This window comes from Acipenser ruthenus, chromosome 15, assembly GCF_902713425.1.
Source record: "Acipenser ruthenus chromosome 15, fAciRut3.2 maternal haplotype, whole genome shotgun sequence".
In the NCBI taxonomy this organism is placed as follows: Eukaryota; Metazoa; Chordata; class Actinopteri; order Acipenseriformes; family Acipenseridae; genus Acipenser; species Acipenser ruthenus.
Genome location: NC_081203.1, coordinates 20,660,276 through 20,680,815, shown reverse-complemented (window position 1 = coordinate 20,680,815; position 20,540 = coordinate 20,660,276). Strand labels below are relative to the sequence as shown.

General features: G+C 41.8%; 1 protein-coding gene across 29 annotated transcripts in view; it reads left to right on the top strand.

Moving 5' to 3' along the window:
* The window catches only part of LOC117422475 (ryanodine receptor 3-like), a 149,217-nt gene that overhangs the window by 124,792 nt on the left and 3,885 nt on the right, over positions 1–20,540 (top strand). For 22 of the 29 annotated variants that reach the window (XM_058987384.1, XM_058987392.1, XM_058987391.1 and 19 more), the window contains 22 exons: positions 214–290; positions 834–907; positions 1,525–1,542; positions 4,663–4,743; positions 5,777–5,865; positions 6,344–6,472; positions 7,444–7,548; positions 7,994–8,075; positions 8,496–9,817; positions 10,727–10,785; positions 11,557–11,725; positions 12,622–12,708; positions 12,804–12,986; positions 13,828–13,958; positions 14,689–14,731; positions 15,700–15,827; positions 16,507–16,567; positions 17,612–17,758; positions 18,318–18,452; positions 18,686–18,842; positions 19,427–19,491; positions 20,437–20,537. In XM_058987384.1, coding sequence (XP_058843367.1) covers positions 214–290; positions 834–907; positions 1,525–1,542; positions 4,663–4,743; positions 5,777–5,865; positions 6,344–6,472; positions 7,444–7,548; positions 7,994–8,075; positions 8,496–9,817; positions 10,727–10,785; positions 11,557–11,725; positions 12,622–12,708; positions 12,804–12,986; positions 13,828–13,958; positions 14,689–14,731; positions 15,700–15,827; positions 16,507–16,567; positions 17,612–17,758; positions 18,318–18,452; positions 18,686–18,842; positions 19,427–19,491; positions 20,437–20,537 — 3,443 coding nt within the window. The remainder of the gene's footprint in view (positions 1–213; positions 291–833; positions 908–1,524; positions 1,543–4,662; positions 4,744–5,776; positions 5,866–6,343; positions 6,473–7,443; positions 7,549–7,993; positions 8,076–8,495; positions 9,818–10,726; positions 10,786–11,556; positions 11,726–12,621; positions 12,709–12,803; positions 12,987–13,827; positions 13,959–14,688; positions 14,732–15,699; positions 15,828–16,506; positions 16,568–17,611; positions 17,759–18,317; positions 18,453–18,685; positions 18,843–19,426; positions 19,492–20,436; positions 20,538–20,540) is intronic. The other 7 variants (XM_058987389.1, XM_058987404.1, XM_058987403.1 and 4 more) reach the window with 1 other exon arrangement.

Here is a 20,540-nt window from a genome sequence, read left to right as displayed (position 1 = left end):
TTTTCATTTTTTTATTTTATAATTTTTAATTGTCAAGTACCCTGGGATGCTCTGCATGAAGAGCGCTATATAAATGGAAATGGTTTAAGTAAATCCAAAGGGATTTACTTAAAACGAACACAGAATTATCAGTCATGTATGTATGTCAGTAAGAGATTGTTCAGCACATTCATTCTGTTCATTTTCAAACATGCTCTTTCTTTACTGCTCTAGAAAATGCTGGATTATTTGAAAGAGAAAAGGGATGCTGGGTTTTTCAAGAGTTTGTCAGGACTGATGCAGTCTTGCAGGTGAGGACAGCCGTTTTTAAAACACGGAAACCTGATTTTATTTAATAACCTCCTTTCTGGTCTCAGGCAGTCCCTGTTCAGTGTGATGTACAGACAGACAATCATATCCAACCAGAGGGGTTATTCAACACGAAATGTGCGCAGTCTGAGGACTTATGGGCCATATGGTGTTTTACAAAAATATCTGATTGCAGCTGTGTTTTTTTTCAGTTAACAATGAGAAAGCTACTTTTACCCATTCTCAAATCCACTTCTGTCTAGAGAACCAGGATTGTGCTGTGTGATTTTTTTTTTTCCCTCACGTACACCGTCATTTTAATTCTATGTATTCCAGTATGTGAAGCTCTAGCAATATCACAGCAGATTTATACATGAAGGTATATCTAAAGTAAATCTAAACACTGTTACGTCTTCCTTATTTGATATCCTGGATGTGAAAAAGTGTGTAAAGTTCGCTTTCATGTTACTCCTCGTGTACAGTAAACCCAGATCAGCAGGGCTGGTTTCTTAGATATCCAGGTTCTTGTCTAATTTCTCTTTCAGTGTTTTGGATTTGAATGCTTTTGAAAGACAGAATAAAGCTGAGGGACTTGGAATGCTGGCTGACGAGGGATCACGTAAGTAAAAGAAACCGAAAACAGAAAAAAAAAAATCCATACTGTCTTACTGATGTCCTACATCTCCCCAGCCACTTGTGCATTACTGCCCAAAACCAACGAGAGACCTATTGTATATTATTGTGTGATAATCTGACCCATACATTATTGTATTTCGATTGCACCATTTCACCCTTTGGGTCAAACGTCAGCTGGGTTCAAATAAAGTTAAAGAACAGCTTCATTTAGATCTGGTGCTGTGAAGCTCATTTAGACCCGTGGAATACGTCACAAAGCGAGGTGTTAAAAATATTCAAGAAAAAACGCATTTTACCCACACACCCTTTAATTCATGCATTCATCCACCAGTTACCTCGTGTTATTTTAAAGTGAGGGCAAAGATTGTGGAAACAATAAAAAAAACTTTTAAAACTAGCCAGAAGATTAAGAAAATAATGTAAGGTGTTTCCTTCTAGTTTCAAATATTTTTTTTGTCACTTAAATGTACCTTTGCACTAGTAACAATATGTGTGTGTGTTTTTAATGTGTAAACTTTCTGTTGTTATTTCTGTGTTTTTTATCAAATTCATTTTTACTTGTGTCTGTTTTTTTCTTTTTATTTTACTCGTGGGTCGCAGTCATGATGCGTGAGCGGGGTAAATACATGTTCAGATCTTCATCTTTTGAGTGCTGTCCTCTGAATTCTGAGCTCTGCCCTGGACTTGAACTAACTAACAGCTATGGGCTGCAGGGAGTGTGCATGCTGACTGAAACACTGATGAGAGTTCATTACATCCACTAATAACGCCTGATATGTGTGTCAGAATGGTGTAATTTAGCATTACTAACGTTAGGGTACCTTAACCCTGGTTCCCTGAGAGGACCACCAAAACATTACGTATGGGATATGCCTGCCTTGGTAGGTATTTTCTGAGATCTCTGTACCAGAGCTACCGATAGGCCCCTTCCAGTGATGACGCCATCTGTCCCGCCGACAGAGGGGTTAAAACCATAATTCCACGGAATCCATGTCTATTTTTGCATCAAAGCCGTGAGGGCGACGTACATATATCGGACAGTGAGGCCCCTCTGAAGAGAGCCCAAGATGTAGCCAACCCTCTAGTGGAGTGCGCAGCTACTCTCCCAGGTGGGGGTAAGCCAGCACTGTCATACGCCGCATAGACTGTATCCACAATCCAGTGGGACAGTCGCTGTTTTGAGAGGAGCTGTCCAAGGGTCCGCAAACCGTGACAAACAAAGAGCTGGTCAGAATGACGAAGGGCTCTTGTTCTAGCCACCTAACATCTCGTCGCCCACACTGGGCAGAGGAAGTTCAATCTCCTATCCTGGAAAGACTCCAGTTCCACAGACTGATTCATGTGGAAGGCTGTGATCACCTTGGGGGAGGACAGGAGGGTTTGTACGCAGTGACACCCTGCTGCCATCATCCCAAATCCGCATACAGGAGCTGTGCACCGACGGCGCCTGCAGCTCACTGACCCGCTTTGCGGAGGTGATAGCCAAGAGGAAGGCTGTCTTCATAGACAGATGCTTCAACTCTATGGAGTTTATGGGCTCAAACAGGGCCTTCGTGAGAGCCTCCAGTACAACATCAAGGCTCCATTCGGGGAGAACAGCACTCCTGGGAGGGCGTAACCACCGAACGCCCTTCAAAAAATAGGTCGCTAGTATATGAGTGCTTGGGACACTGAGTCAATGAGGACATGGCATGCAGATTTGGCTGCTAGGTACACTTTCAACGTAGAAGTGGATCGACCCGCCTCTAACCGATCTTGCAGAAACTGCAAAATACTTGCTATAGGGCAATAATTGGGGTCATGACCTCTGAAAATTCTTCCACTTATGGCGTATAACGCCCCTGTGGAGGAGGCCCTAGCATTCTGCAGTGTACTGACAACTACATCTGAGAGCCCTAAGGCGGACAGACGGTCGCGTTTCAGGGGCCAGACCCACAGTTGGAGTCTGCCCGGTCCTGGGTGCCAGAGGGTGCCTTGTGCCTGACTGGGGAGATCCATGTGCAGCAGGATCTCCCAGGGCTAGCCTTGCAGCAGCTGGCAGAGGTTTGAAAACCAGAATCTCCTAGGCCACCTAGGGGCCACCAGGTGAACTACTGCCTTGTCTCTCCTGACCTTCTCGAAGAAGGCAAGGAGCAGCGGTATCGGCGGGAAAGCATACAAAATTGCATCATGGTCCTCCTCAGCAATGCTGACATCTGGTTCTATAACATCCGGGGGGCAACCACCGGTGCAGACAGGGTCAGTTCCGGGGCCGGCGTTATCGGCTGAGCTGGGGCCAGAGCAAGGGCTTGATCCTGCTGCCTGTCCAGGGGCTCAGCCGTGCTAGCAGGGGACGTTGTGCAGGACATGCAAGCATGGACTTTAGCCATGCTTGATGTGTGCACAGCCCCAAGGGCGTTGTTTAAATACCGGAGGGTCTAGACATGTGTATTGAAGCACAAGGGCGCTAAGCACCGAGGCATGGAGCATCTAAGCACTGAGGGTGGTGAAGCACCGAGAGGCACCTAGCCTTAACCACATGTATTCAACACAACCCGGGGTAGTGCATAGCATAGTGCACCGAGGTACTAGTGCACCGAGGTACCGAAGCACCAGGGGACAGCTGAAGCAGCGGTGCCTACCCTAGCCACGTGTAATCAAACACCTGGTCAGCGTGTGGCGTATACCAGGGGACACACAGTTTGAATCCATGGCTGGCAAATCTGTGGACAGAGTACAACACAATAATACAATACAAACTGGGAGCACACTGCTGCTGTTGTTGATTTTTCAAAGGGCGGCAAGGTCGACTCTACAGCGGGTCTAGTAAAAATACAGCCCGTGGAGGACAAGGCCTGCTGTTTTTTTTTTTTTTTTTAACCTAGCTGCTGCACAACACAGGCAAGTGGGAATACCGCTTGTGCACTGCAGATGTGCCAGCAAGGGTATTTAGTCAACAACAATAACAAGTATATATGTTTTTATATATATTTAAACTGCCACTCGGCAGCCAGCTGAGTTGCTTGACAACAACAACGCTCACTCCTTTAAATCAATACTGCACGGGCAGTCGACTCACGTACCACAGATAGGAAATGAGTAGCCTGCAACACGAGCGCGAGCAGGTTGCTGAAGAAGAAAGAAGAAAAAGGCTGAATCAGGAGTCACTGATTCTGTGAAAGCAGCAAGCCAGCTTTCAGCCTGAAAGGCAAGGGAACTGCAGTTGACTCAAAAGCTCTTTTTCACAACACGCTCAGATACCAACACAGAGGGTCTTACCTTACCATCTTGAGAGGCAAAAAGAGACATGGCTTCCGTGGAATGACGGTTTTAACCCCTCTGTAGGTGGTACAGAGGGTGTCATCACAGGAAGGGGCCTATCGGCAGCATGCATGTCCCATACGTGATGTTTTGGTTGTCGTCTTCGAATTGAAAGGGAAGTGCAGTTTTTGTCATTTGTTTTCATTTGAATGGATTTCAAGATGACGCATATTTTTCTGCTCTTTTTCTATGTTACCATCATATAATAATACTACTAATAATATACATAGTAACCATGAGGGAGCTGGTTATTGTTCTAATCATTAAATCTACTTTTGGCCCGATTTTTATTCTTTTTGATAAGAAAATTCAGTTAACTTTGCTACAATAAAAAAAAAGCAACGGCAGGCTAAAGTAGCTTTTATGTCTTGACCCCATGTTTATCAGCTCCCCCTGTGTGATGGGGCTGCTCATTGAACTGTTGTTTTTCTGTTTAAGGTGAGAAGGTTCTTCAAAACGATGAGTTCACTCGGGATCTCTTTAGGTTTTTGCAGCTGCTATGTGAAGGTCACAATAATGGTACGTCCAGCTTCTGCCCAACTTCTCCAGGGCATCTCAGAGAGTAGATTGAAGCCTGCAAGTGACATTCTGATAAGAAACCAAACTGATATAACTTGACACTAACACCTCAAGCGTGATTCTGAAGCTCTGTGAAATATGCCCAGCCTTTGATGACATTAATGTCAGTTGGCTGTTTTATAAAGCATTTGAAAAACAGAGGTTGGATGTCAAGAAAGGACAAGACTTATACCAGTTGGAGAGGTCTGATAGGTTTATAGGGCAGCAGTGTGGAGTAGTGGTTAGGGCTCTGGACTCTTGACCGAAGGGTTGTGGGTTCAATCCCAGGTAGGGGACACTGCTGTTGTACCCTTGAGCAAGGTACTTTACCTAGATCTCCAGTAAAAACCCAACTGTATAAATGGGTAATTGTATGTAAAAATAATGTGTAAAAATAATGTGATATCTTGTAACAATTGTAAGTCGCCCTGGATAAGGGCGTCTGCTAAGAAATAAATAATAATAGTTTATAATGGTGGAATAAAGTTGGTTATAAAGTTAATTGGCTGCTTTGTGCTGCTGCTGTGAAAAACAAAAAGATTAAAAGTAGAGCAATGAAACTGGACAGGAGGAGGCACCAAACTAGGGATCTTAACAGTTGAAGTGTGTCAAAGATATGCATGTCAAATACAGGTCAGCTGTAGTGTTTATACAGTAGGAAGTGTGGGTTATTTGTTCAAAGTTTTTTCCATATACACATAGATGTTGTACACTCTCATCCACATTCAAGTTTTAAGATACAATAAAAAAGAACAGCACTCTAATGGAGAGTTTGTTGCAATGTTTCAAGTTTAGATGTTGAAATGTTTTAGAAATTAAAGTAAATCTAACATCCCTACAAACGATGGGCAGCCAGCCGTGTTATAGTTAGTAATCTGACACCTGGAGGTGTTCGTTCATCGTGATAATATTTTAAACTGCAGAATGAAGCATTTTTTGTCCAAGCTTACCTGCTCTGCAGATACTGACAGTGTTCTCTGTTTTTAATGAACAGATTTCCAGAATTTCCTGAGAACCCAGACTGGAAACACTGCCACTGTCAACATCATCATCAGCACAGTGGACTACCTGCTGCGTCTGCAGGTACAGTGAGCGTGCAGACACCGTTACACTGTGAATCTTCCTCCTGGGTGTCTGTAGAGCACTGCATGCATTTCAACATTACAGCTAAGGCCAACAGTTTTGCATCACCTAAAATTTTAGGATTGAGACATAAAATTAATAATATATTACATTTTTGTAGATCTTTTATTTAACATCCTGTAATCAAAGAAACTACAAAATTATATTGCAAAAGTCTACCGGAAGCCATAATAATAGTACAGTATTTCATGTTAGATTTCGAAATGCCACATTTTTCAATTTGTCTGTTTTTCATTGTGTATGGGGAAAGCTACAAAGCCCTATGCAATTCATTATGTTAACATAACATTATTCAGCAGATTTAATTCGTTAATTCTGCAGGGTGATGTAAAACCTTTGGCCATAGCTATACAATGAGCTCCAAAAACTATTACAAAGAACATTCAGTATAATTTGAAACTCGGCTGTGTTCCTGCAGGAATCCATCAGTGACTTCTACTGGTACTATTCAGGGAAGGACGTCATAGACGAACCAGGGCAACGCAACTTCTCCAAAGCGCTGGCTGTAGCTAAACAAATCTTTAACTCTCTTACGGAGTACATTCAGGTAAGGAGGCAAGGTGCACATCCTTCCAAAGCTGGCTTCTGTGGCCATGAAAAGCAACCAATGTTCTTGGAGAAGCTTGGTAAGAGTTGCTTTCTTGTTGTTGCTGGAAACGTTGCCTTGTTTCCATAGCTTTAAGACTTCCTCAGTTTTTGAAAATGCCTGAGGACAGATTGTAACCCCAGCTAGTGACCCAGTGCAAGTATGTAGAAACACTAGAATAAAGATATTTTATTTATAATATTATCTAGCCAGGTAAAATCAAACATTCTTATAAAATGTGTAAACGGTTATTCATATTAGTGTTGGGATTTAATATTGGGGTTCATGCTCCTGCTCGTTCTTTGAAAGAGTGCCTTCTACAACACAGCTCCAGAATGCCATTATCCATTTGGCTTTTGTTTTGTTTTCTATTTTTGGAAAGAAAGGAGTGTACTACAGCTTTACCCCACTGAGTGGCACACATGTACAGAGACTGAAGCAGCTGGATCACTGTGCACTGCACCTGTCCACAATCAGTCTCTGTCTGGAGAGACATGGACTGCCCAGGGTCATTGTACATTGCCTAGTTTCCACCCCTTTGCTATGTATTATTTATTTATTTGATTGAGTAATTATTTTACTTTATTGTATTTTCTCCTGAATAACGTTATGTGTTTTCAAGGTTAAGGTATTGTATTTAGAAAATCTTGTATATGCAGTCTCCCTCTTTCACGCTGTCTTCTTCCTTCCCTCTCTCCTTTCTTTTTATTTCTCGCTTACTCCCTCCCTCCCCATGTATCTCTCCCTCCCTTTCTCTCTCCTTCCCCTACTCCCTCTGTCACTTTCTCTCTCTCTCCCTCCTTCCTTCCCTCTCTCCCTCCTTTTCTCTTCATTTCTTTTACACTCTCTCTGTTTCTCCCTCTCTTTCACACTCTCCTCCCTCCCCCTATAATGCCTATGCAGTGTGTTGTGACCCCTGCCTGTCTCCCCAGGGCCCCTGCATCGGGAATCAGCAGAGTCTGGCTCACAGCAGGCTCTGGGACGCGGTTGTTGGTTTCCTCCACGTCTTTGCAAACATGCAGATGAAGCTCTCCCAGGTACAGAGCCTTGTTATTTTATTAGTTCTTTAGAAAGTCCTGCCAATATAAAACAATTGTGTGTTAGCAGTTTAGACATCACTGTTTTAAAGTAAATTCACAGTATGGGTTTGTATTACAAAACCACTTGTAAAGGCGTACCGTACTTTCAAATGTTTACAAAGTCTACAAAGTAGCATTTATACATTTGACTTCCATGGCAGCAAAGGAACATGCTATTTGTCATTGTTAATAGGATGACATTAAAAATGGTTGATTGATGGTGGTTACCCAGCATGGGTCATCTGGTTTTGTCCTTTCCAAATGTCAGTTCAGGTTTTTAAATTGCATCTCCCTCCCAGAGCTGGCTGGAGATTGACTCATGTTGTTTTTGTGCTGTTTGTGTATGTGTTTGTGGGTGTCGGTGTATCTGTGTGTTTCGGTGCCGGTGTGGTTGATTATTTAGGACTCCAGTCAGATTGAGCTGTTGAAAGAGCTGCTGGACCTGCAGCAGGACATGGTGGTGATGATGCTGTCCCTCCTGGAAGGTAGGCAGGTCACAAACCACTCCCTTGCACTTCACTGACCTCCCCCTCACTCCCCTGTAATCCAGTCCGTTCCCTCGTATGTATCACGAGTTAGAATTAAATCCAACCAAATGTAATATATTTATATTTACAAACACAAAAACCCCAGAAGGATGTGTCCGTGATCATGAGGATTTCGTTGTGGAAGACAGCTAAGGAAAGAAGGTAGAACAAAATGCCCAAGCATTTTGGTAAGTGACCGAAAACAATAATTTCATACAGTATATAAAAAACGAAAGCCCAAAAAAAAAAAAATTTACATAGCACAGAAAAATGAAATGAATAAAAACCAAAAAACGTAAGCCCTAAATATATTCAACCAAACAGTGCTAAATCCAAGAATATTGGAACTTCCTTTAATGCTGTTGTGTTTTATTACAGGTAACGTTGTCAATGGAACTATTGGAAAGCAGATGGTGGACACCCTTGTTGAATCTTCCAACAATGTGGAAATGATCCTGAAATTCTTTGACATGTTCCTTAAGTTGAAAGACCTGACTTCCTCCGATGCCTTCAAGGAGTATGACCCTGATGGAAAGGGAGTCATCTCCAAGAAGGAGTTCCAGAAAGCCATGGAAAGCCAGAGGCAGTACACTCAGTCCGAGATCGAGTTCCTGTTGTCCTGCGCAGATGCCGATGAGAACGACATGTTCAACTACGAAGAGTTTGTGGAGAGGTTCCACGAGCCAGCCAAGGACATTGGCTTCAATGTGGCTGTGCTCCTGACCAACCTGTCTGAACACATGCCTCATGATACCAGGCTGGGGACTTTCCAGGAGTTAGCAGAAAATGTACTGAATTACTTCGAGCCCTACCTGGGTCGCATTGAAATCCTGGGGGGAGCCAAGCGCATTGAGAGGGTATACTTTGAGATCAGCGAGTCAAGTAGAACGCAGTGGGAGAAACCACAAGTCAAAGAGTCCAAGCGACAGTTCATCTTCGATGTTGTCAATGAAGGGGGTGAGAGTGAGAAAATGGAGCTCTTTGTGAACTTCTGCGAGGACACCATCTTTGAGATGCAGTTGGCCTCGCAGATCTCAGAGCCGGATGCTGCAGAGAGACCAGAGGAAGATGAGGAGGAGCCTCACAGCCTTCTAGAGGAGCTGACAGCGGCAGAGGATGAAGAGGTCTCGCTGGAGTCCTCGTCTGCCTTCACCATGGCTTGTGTTTCCATGAAGAAGAACTTCACCAACTTCATGAAGCTTCTTACCTTAAAGAACATCAAGAAGCAGTACAAGAAGTTCAAGAAGATGAGCACCAAGGAAATGATCATGATGTTTTTTTCATTCTTCTGGATGATCTTTGTGGGACTCTTCCACTTTGTCTACACCCTGGTGTGGGGGCTCATCCAGATCGTTTGGACCTCCATGTTTGGCGGCGGCTTGGTCGAAGGTGCCAAGAACATCAAGGTGACGGACATCCTGGGGAACATGCCCGACCCCACCCAGTTCGGAATCCACAGCGACGTCCTGGAAGCAGAGAAATCGGAGATCAGCGAAGCCACCGCCTCGTCTGACCTGGTGCAGTTAGCGAAAGGTGAAAAGGGCGAACCGGACTTGATGTCAGAGTTATTGGGTAGCATTAAGAAGGAAGGTCACTCAAAACACAGCCCAGAGCCTGGTCTCGGGGATATCTCTGAAATCATCGGTACTGATGTCCCAGCCAATCTGGCAAGCGCAGTTCGTCAAAAGAAATTGGAACAGGTTGGTTTTAATTTCTTTAAATCAGCTGTAATTTAAAACCCTGACAGGTATTAAGAGGTGCTACAGTATATCTGTCTTTTAGCTCTATTTACAGTTCTCTCTGCATCTTGAATACCTTTAGGAGGTGACCTAGCTACAGGTATTCAGTCATACCAACAAAAAAATGGGGATTTGACGTGTACACGTTTATTATAACTAAACAATTAGTCATTCACTAAACCGTTAAACCAAACTTGGGTACTAATCACCTAATTAATTCTGTATTTATTCATTCCATATTAATTACTAAAAAGGGAACAATGTAGAGTTAAATTACAGTTTCTGAATGGGTTACTTTTTTTTTCATTGTGTGAGCGGTTCAATAAATTGTGTTTTTACTTTGTGAATTGGCACATGTAAGGGTGTCTGAGTATAAATTGTGCAGTTCAGTTTACTGTTTGTTAGTGTACAAAGCCCCAGTTGTAACCTGAAAAAAAGATCCAGTTTGCTGAAAGAAATTGTCCAAGTCCAATAAAATCATATATATATTTTTTTATCCAAGCTACTGTCAGAAGATACCGAATTCATCAATAATTTCATAACAAAGTACTGAAACCCTAATACCTGTAACTATGCTGACTTGTGAGCGTGGCTATTTAGTTTGCAGTCTTAAACTGTACTACTGCATATGCTGGGTGACTCAGAAGTCAGTGGACGCATGGGATGAACACATTTATTAACCGGTAAACACAGAAGTTGCAGGTGCTGTTCATTCAATCCAGGGCCATCTTGTCTTCAGTCGATATCCTGCCCTGCAGTACGTTCCAAAGAAAGCAAAAGAAGGATGCCCTCGTCCAGTGATTTTTGAGTCACGCTGTGTCTGATCTATGAATAGCCTGAGACTAACACATTGTCATTCTGGTGCTCCAGGCAGGTGACTCCAGCAAGGACACCGAGACAGAAACCAAGGCCGAACCAGAAAAGGCAGAGTAAGTTTCCGGATCTGTTACAAGAAGTCAATAACCCATATGTAAAGACTGCTACAGTATAAGCACTATTAGAAAGGTTTTGGTAATAACATGCTATAAACAGGGTTAAAGGAACATGAAAGAAACCTATTGTAATAAACTGTTAAAAGATTTAATAACACATGAATATATATGTTATAAATGAGCTATACATTATTGAACTTTACTCAATGCATGTCTCTCAAGACGCTGCACACCACAGGTGCAAAATCCAAACCGCAGCAAGCCAATGTTGCACACTTGGAATAATGAAACTTAGTGTGTTGAAATAGTTGCTCTTTTTATTTCTAAAACTGAAACAGTAAAGAGAAACACAAGTAAAGACAGCGTTCTTGTTACTGTTTCCTCTACCAGCGAATGCTGTTACATTGTGGATAATTGCAGTAGACGGCTATTTCATCCCCTACTATCAGATACCTCCTGCGCCAGACTGGATAATATTAGTTCAAATAGTGAAGAATGTTCATTTTTCCATTATTGCAGAGTTTCTGTCTATGTGGCTTTGTATTAATTATTACTATTAAATAAACAATAAAACAAAACCTGGTTGAATCTAAATACTATGAGGGTAGGAAGTTTCAACACGTCTTTCTACATATCCCACACAGAGAGTTTGTATTTGAGTCTCCTGATCCAAGTGTGCTTCATGTCTGGTTCTTGGAGGTCTAGGCAGGCTTGTCTGTATTTGGTGCTGGAGTTTTGTCCAACGTGTTCCTGTGTTGTTCCTCTCAGCACGGAGGATGGTGAGAAGAAGGACAAGGCGAAGGAAGAGGTGCAGGCGGAGCCGTTGAGCGAGGAGAAGAAAGCGCGTAGGAGGAGGCACGGGCAGAAGAAGGGGGAGAAGGATGCCTTCATGGCTAAGTTCTTAGCAGGCTTGGAGGTCTATCAAACTAAAATGCTGGTGAGTCCTGGAGTGAAGGCCAGGGTTGCTGTGGTGTGACTCCTACATCAAAGCTTGCTGGCTCAGTGCAAGAACTATGGACCATCTGATGGCAGACTCATGTTTTTATATTAAAGCTTGAAGCGCTTCAATCTGAAATCAAACGTTTGGTTCATGCTCGCAGACAGTGAGCTATGAATCTTATAGGAATCGTAACAGAAAACTTTGCAGGGAACATGTTTCTTGTTTAATTTCCATACAGGGTTTTTCACCCATTGCAGGGTATGCTGCACCTTCATTTCATTCGATTCTCATCAGGAAAAAGACTAAATCAGTGTTTCAAAGTACTAGCTCCCAATGATTTTCTTTTGTTCCAGGTGAGAATCTATTGTACAGTGATGGCACAGTATTCCTGTAATGGGACAGAGTTCTAGACATACCATAGGATTTCGAATTTTGGATCTCATTAGAAATGCTGCATCAGTCAATATTAAGTCAAGATTAAAGACTTGCTTTTATAGTTTAGTCTTTTTTACCTGACTTACAAATCTAATTGTTTTTGTCTATTTTATTTGCTTATTTTGTAATCATGTGTTTTATCATTCTTCTTAATTTCCTGTTTTCTTCAATTTCTTTTATTTTGAATTATTATTATTATTATTATTATTATTATTATTATTATTATTATTATTAGTAGTAGTAGTAGTAGTATTGGTATTATTAGTATTATAAATATGTTTTGTTACTTAGTATTTTTACTACTTCTTGATATTGCATACTTTCTTTTTAAACGAAATGTGAAGTGCTTTGAGATACTGTTGTATGAAAGACACTATAGAAATAAAATACATTGAAATGGAAATGAATTCTTACTATGGGAGCCATACACCAAACCAGGAGATTTTTTGATTTTTCAGAACTACCTGGCTAGAAACTTCTACAACCTGCGATTCCTTGCTCTCTTTGTTGCTTTTGCCATCAACTTCATCCTGCTTTTCTACAAGGTAACTATAGCTGTAGCACACAGGACCACAGTTTAATACAGGCTTCATCACACCTGAGTCTAATAAGAGTCTGCGTCACTGCTATACCTGTGCAGGTGACTGGGGAGGAGGAGGATGAAGACTCTGACCCCTGGAATGACGATGATGATGATGATTTCGGGATGGAGTTCTTTGTGTTGCAGGAGAGCACCGGCTACATGGCGCCCACACTGCGGTTCCTCGCCATCATCCACACTATCATCTCCTTAGTGTGTGTCGTCGGATACTACTGTCTCAAGGTAGGCCCCTGTCAAACAAGCACTCCTTTACACAGTTACTGAATTTCTGTGTGATTATCGGTTCAAACCTAAAATCAGAAACTTTATAGAAACATAATTAAAACAACACTGAGTCTTTATCTTCTAAACACAGAATGAACACAGAAGTGTAGTACTATTGTGTTTGCGCCCCCGGTTTGTGTAGCAGTTTACTGTATTTTGTTGCAATAGAGGTACATTTTGTTTCTCCATCTGTGCTGTTGTTTGAATTGAACACATCATGCCCCAGTAAATTACCAGAAGGAACCAGTCAGTTCACTTTTCGGATGGTTATAAACATGATTTCTGGTCATTGACAAAAATCCCCACAATTTCTACATATAAATAAACAAAAAGCCCTAGCTCCATAGCAAGTGCAGAGTCTACTCAGGTTGCAATATCCGATTTTATGTGTTTTAGGTTCTCGTGGGCACTGACCACCTTTACAATTGTATTCCTGTGGTCTGAGAATATGTATAAATATCTGTGTACCTGAAGCCCCATAGCCTGTCCTGCTTTGCCCTATTTTGAATACTAATCATGCGATATCACAGAGGTCATGACACTTTCACAGTGAAGGACCTGGTCTGCACAGGAATCGTATCCTGTACCTTGCGGCAGGATCATTCCAGCAGACGCTTAACCCGACAGTATCAGACCTGTTTATGAACGTGTGCTGGTTAAAAAGTTCCAGCCCTCTGTAAACAGTGTGCTCTGCAGTTCCAGGAGCAGCCTGAGGGGTGTTGGTCCATTAATATGCCCTGTGTTTACACATACGGTTGTGGATTGTGACTGAAGTGCTTTTCCCTGTGCCCCTCACAAGGTTCCTCTGGTTGTGTTCAAGCGTGAAAAGGAAATCGCTCGAAAGCTGGAGTTCGACGGCCTGTACATCACCGAGCAGCCCTCTGACGATGACATCAAAGGACAGTGGGACCGCCTTGTCATTAGCACACCGTAAGACAGATACACAGACACACGCTCACTCAGAGAGTCAGACAGGTGCAGACTTTCTCTTTGTCATTTCAAAGCGTTAGTTTGCTTGACTAAGAATGTGTACCCAGATTAGATGATTCCATTCCAAACTCAAACTTGACTAACCTCTCCTATGGTAAACAAGTTAATATCATTATAGATGTTGGGCAATTGTAGATCCCACACACTTATATCCTCTTCATTAAAGGTGTTGCATTTCTATTCAGTCTTTGTGACAATCAATAAGCATGCACACACACAACTGTTACATTGATTTCCCAGTAATGTATTGTTATGTAGAACAAACTAATGATATAATATATATATATATATATATATATACACACACACTCACAGACAGACGCATGCTGCTGCTAATTTCAATGGGCTACATCCTCATTTATTTATTTTTAATGACCAAAAATTGCATTCACATTAAGCGTCTTTATATGAGACAAAACGGACAAACAAATCCATCTGGCGTCTGTAACCCCTTTAAACGCGTGTGTTTGTTCAGGTTAAACAATGGCTTGTAACACACAAATCCATGCTTAATTGACAGCTCTCTGTTCCTAGAATGAAGGAAGTATATTGGGTGTTTTTTATTCTCTTCCTTGTTAAAAGCAGCTTCTAGTTTCTAGTGCTGTCAATGCAGATGGTTTTCTGCAAAAACAGAAACACTTACCACTGAAATGTGTGTTTTTTACCACAGGTCCTTCCCTAATAACTACTGGGACAAGTTTGTTAAACGTAAAGTAAGTATCGTCGTTTCTGATTTACTTTTAATCCCTTGATTAGATGGCATCAATAGAAACGAAGACGTTCAAGAAGTGAAAACACTGTACTGTTTAAGTATACACCACATGTGCACAATTAGCAGCTTTTTAAATGAATGGCTTAATTAAAATAATTGGCAGGTGAGCTGTTGACAGCACTCATAGAAAAGTATAATGATGTATTTTTAAAATTTGTAATATTTGAGCTTCACTGGATACATTTCTTCTGGGCATGTAGCATGACCTCAGTGTGACCACACAAGCCAAACAGAAACAGCTGTGTTCCAATGCTGTGCCAGCCGAAATGACGTGTCGTGCCAACGTTGGCATGTATGACGGGTTGCTATGCTGACCCCTGATTTGGACCACTGAAGTAGGGCCCTTTGTGTAGCAAGGTCATGCATTGAACTGTGCATGCAGTCTCTGTCTCTGAAAGGAGAACAGTTAAAGTACAGTTAAAGCCTGTTGTGCAAACCGGCCTCATCAGGTCTCTTGAACAGAAAGCAAACACAAGGGCTGAGTGAATGTGCTGAGCTCTCTCCAGTCACCCTGCGGAATCCGCTCAACGTGGGTGGATTGAAAAGGACCCAATTCAAGTCATCTCCTGCGTTTAATAAGAGAACACAGTGCCTCTCACACTTACACCAAGCTCTGTCACGCTGTCTCGTTGTTATCTGCTCAGACATCTGACCAGTTATCTCACAATGTATCACGGTTAGGGACAGAGATTCCCATCCCGAGGTCCAGGGATGGTGAGGAAACCTCAGGCGGTTCCTGAGGGTTTCAGCAAAATAATATTAAAAAAAATGCCCCACTTAACATACTAGTTAGTTTTTATCTATCAGCTTGTTAAATATCATTTTCATTGCATGTATGAATATGGGGTGTTGTATGTACTGTCCTGTACTGTAGGTTGTCATGCTCCCTTCTTTCCTTGTCCTGTGCAGGTCATTAATAAGTATGGGGATCGCTATGGACCAGAACGTATTGCTGAACTCTTGGGCTTGGATAAAAGTGCGCTGGACTTCAACCCTACCGAGGAAACAGCAGCGAAGGAAGCAACTCTAGTGTCTTGGTAAGTTGTGTTTTTTTTATTTTTGTCAGTTTTCTGATATTTAAGAGCACAGATGATGCATTCCATAAACGGCGATTAAGACAGTGACCTAGAGTGAGGCTGCATTCACACTGGGTCCGTTTCAGACAGACTCAGTCTGGCTTGTTTCGTTTGAAACAGTGTATCAGTGTGCTTGCTGTTCACGCTACTGCGAGCAAAGGGACCGAGTTCGTTTGGAGGTGAACTAAAGCTTGTTTGTTTTTTTATACCACACTGCTAGATTGATGAGTGTGGAGTTACTGACAATTGCTGCTGTTCCCTTCCCTCCCAGCAGGTGTCGATAGAGTGCAGTGATGGCCACAAATATTAGTATACACCTCTTTGAGATGCATACACAAACTCCAGAATATAAGGGATTTTCTTTCCTGAAGAGCTACTACCCCTTTAACATGCACTAAACAATAGCTAAGTCCACTGAATAGCACTAGTTGCCAGATTTTTACCCCAAAATACAATTTGTATGATTTTTTTTTCTTTTTTGGTGTATGGAAGATAATGAAAGTCCAGAACTACTGTATTAATAAACATTCTGAGTTGATTTTTGAATACAAAACTAAGAACAAATGGTGCACATTGCCCCTGAATGAGTCGTTCAGGGGTTTTGCTGCCTTGGGATTTATATCTGGTATTATTCTTACAGGCTGAGCTCCATTGACATGAAATACCACATCTGGAAACTGGGGGTCGTGTTCACTGATAATGTAAGGGAAACGCCATTTTTTTCTTTGCTAATTTCAACGCTATGAAACGAGTGACAATGCCACTGGCTCCAGGCTTGGTGAGATTCCTTACAAAGCTCTGACTGACAGCCCAACTCAGTCATGACCTGAAATCTTTTACAAGGGAAAGGCTGCCCAGCTCCCTGACTGCTGCTAGAAAACAGACTAGGACAGGGCGGGGTCTTGTTGTTCTCAAACATGCAGGTGCAGCCTTATTGCCAGAGCGCTTTCCACAACGTGTTATTCTTAGAGCCTCAGGAATCGTGTTCAAAGTAGTTACTGTATAAATAGCAATATTGTTAATAGCTCTTAAATAGCGTGTGGCACACACATCTGTATGTTTTACATCTCAAGAGAACTGTTTTTCCAATTGGGATAAAACATTATTTAGCAGCTGAGACTCTGGGAATATGCCTGCCCATCTGTAATTATGTCCATCAGTATGCCACACGTTTCAACTTGGATTTTGTGCAACACTTGATGCAATCTGTCCCGCTGTCAGTTCTTATGTATTTTTTTATATGTACATACAAGTGCATGTACAACTATAGCCAAAAGTTTTGCATCACCCTATAAAATTAACTAATAAAGTCAAATGAAATCTGCTGAGTAATGTTTCGTTAACATATTGAATTACATACCGCTTTGTAGTTTTCCACATACTTAATGAAAAACTGACAAAAATGGAAAACTGTGACATTTTATGGCTTCCGTTATACCTTTTTTGCAATATCATTTTGTAGTTTCTTTGATTACATGATGTCAAATGAAATATCTAAATTGTGTTTATATATATATATATATATATAATTATTATTATTTATTTCCTAGCAGACGCCCTTTTCCAGGGCGACTTACAATTGTTACAAGATATCACATTATTTTTACATACAATTGCATTATTTTTTTATTATTATTTTTTTTTAATGATGTCTCAATCCTAAAATTCTAGGTGATGCAAAACTTCTGTCCATAGCGGCATGTCACTGATAGCATTGTTACTAACCTACTGCTTCCTCTCTTCAGTCCTTCCTCTACCTGGCTTGGTACACCACTATGTCTGTCCTGGGTCATTACAACAACTTCTTCTTCGCTGCCCATCTGCTTGATATTGCCATGGGTTTCAAGACCCTGAGAACCATCCTGTCCTCTGTAACTCACAATGGAAAGCAGGTATGCAGAGCGCAGCATCCAAACAGCTTTTTCAGACAGATCAAGGGAGTAGTTGTGCTTCTGACATTACCAGACTGATTGAAGCTTGCACAGTGTCACGTATGCAGACAGCCTATTTTAAAAAAGCCTTTTATCAATGCAGTGCTCGTATCGGTCATGTTCATCTCCTGCACACTCACGATCTTTAACCTTTAGGCTGTTTTGTAGATTTGAGTTAATTTAATGAATGACACAAAAACAATAAGATAATTTCAGTTCCATTGTTTGTGGCATGTGTAAAATGCAGAAAACAGCTGTTGTAGTGGAACAGGATGTCTGTGCAATTATAAAATTGAAATGATTTTGGTCAGATGTTTGGAACATACGAAAAAAAAAAAAATCCTTTCAGTGTTGTCCCCTTCAGTAATTTGATCATCTGAACAAATGGATTCTATGAACAATCCCAGTTAGGTTGGGGTTAGTTTTCACTGTCTGTGGTCTCTGCAGTGTGAATACAGTGCCTGGCTGTAAACTGTAGTGCTGCAGTGATGTGATGTGATGTGTGCGTTGCCTATCACAGCTGGCGTTGACTGTGGGTCTGCTGGCAGTGGTGGTGTATCTCTACACGGTCGTGGCCTTCAACTTCTTCCGCAAGTTCTACAACAAGAGCGAGGATGAGGATGCACCTGACATGAAGTGCGATGACATGATGACGGTGAGTTAGCGCTTCAACAAATGATGCAGCCTGGAATCGATAATCCTAGGCTTGACATTACGTGTGTATAATGACATGCATGCATAATCAAGCAGCGTAGTTTAAAGAATCAGACATGGCAAATGTTCATTTCATTTTGGATCAGCACGATATGGAAACATGCATTATGCATGCCCTGCACCAGTGTGAGTGTACCGGTGCTATGCTGATCGCCCCTGTCCTGTGTTTGGCAGTGCTACTTGTTCCACATGTATGTGGGCGTGCGCGCCGGCGGTGGGATCGGAGACGAGCTTGAGGACCCTGCAGGGGACCCCTACGAGATGTACCGCATCATCTTCGACATCACCTTCTTCTTCTTCGTCATCGTCATCCTGCTGGCCATCATCCAGGGTAGGTTTGTTTCCCTGTGGGCTCTGCCTCTCTCTCAAAGTCACTCCTGCTGGGAGCTCCAGCGCAGCCCCAAGCTGCTGGACAGGGTCTGTCTTTAATCTCTCATTCACCAGCAGGGCCTTGTCTTAGATAGATGTGTATTATTGTGTCTGATATGGAGAGGCAGCCTGTTTTATACTGTACAGTATAGTACAGTTCAAAGTGTCCCCTGTCAAGAGGAAGCCTTCTGTGATAAGTTGTCTTACTGCAGCATACTAGATTTGTATTGGCCATTACCAATGCACCCCTAAAACATCTCTCATAAATAGCTTGACAGATTATGCTAATTAGTGTCAATTGAATAATTTTGTCCTTTTAACAACAATGCATCACCAAGCTTTATTTTTTATTTGAAGTATGTTCTTCATTTTTTAGGAATGTGTTAGGTACTTAGATTTAATGAGAAAATAGCTTTTAAAACATATATTGCATAAAACAATACTGAACAATGTAGTTTTAATATGAGTTTGATATCCTGGGAACCGTGTCCTGATGGAGTGTTGCTTAGCCGTTGTGTCTCACCGTACTGTTCTCTCTCCTCGCAGGTTTGATTATTGATGCGTTCGGTGAACTCAGAGACCAACAGGAGCAAGTGAGAGAAGACATGGAGGTATGGGACTTCATTTTAGGTGAAAAGAGTGTATTCAAGACCGAGCTTAATAGAGCCATCACTGAAATTGTTCAAAAAAGACTTCACTGACAAATAACACAAACGAGGGTGTTACAATTACAACAAAAAACTTCAGGGGAGTAGGGAGTTGATGGAGATTGTGTTATTGATTTGAATACCTGCAGTATTAAGATCTGCTGCTGTTTAACTGAATAGACCTCTTGCTGTAAGGCAGAAGCAAGAACTGGTAATGCCGCCAGGTGTTCTGGCATCCGTTTCCTTAAGTGAACATTGCAGGAGATGCGCAGGAACAGTAATCCTAATGCTCAGAGACGTAATCCTGATTATCACACTCTTCAATCTGTAAACTGCACTGATTAATGTTTCTCAAACACCGATACTTGAATACAAAATGACACTTGTGTGAATCTATAAATGAGCTGAATTCTCAAGGATTTTTAGGAATCATGCTTCAAGATTAATAGGAAGTTGAGCCTCGCTGGAAAGAGCAATCCCGTTGGCAGTTACAGCTGCTGTTAGGAAACCTACAGCCACCCACATCAGCTCAGACAGAAGAATAATTTCAATCCTCGTCAGGCAGCGTTTAACTGGAAATATTCTGTTTTAGGAGGATCTTGCATTGCTTATTCATTTGTCTTGATGTTAAACACTGTAATTGAATATTATAGTGACGTTGGGGCATTCCTTTCCTTTCAAGATCAGAATTGCAGTGATAAATCCAAGCAAGGATGTAGGAAACCCTGTCTCTTAAATGTTTTTATGGAAGTTTTTATGTTAAATAATGTATGGGTACTCTACTGTATGTGTGTGACTTTGAAATGACAGCCTCTGTATTGAAAGAGATAAGGCAATACTTTTTTTGAAAGGTTTTTTGCTTTTGGCCTGTTTCTCTGACACATGCTCTGTTCCATTTTTAATCCCCAGACCAAATGCTTCATTTGTGGAATTGGTAACGATTACTTCGACAGAGTACCGCATGGGTTTGAAACTCACACTTTAGAAGAGCACAACCTCGCAAACTACCTGTA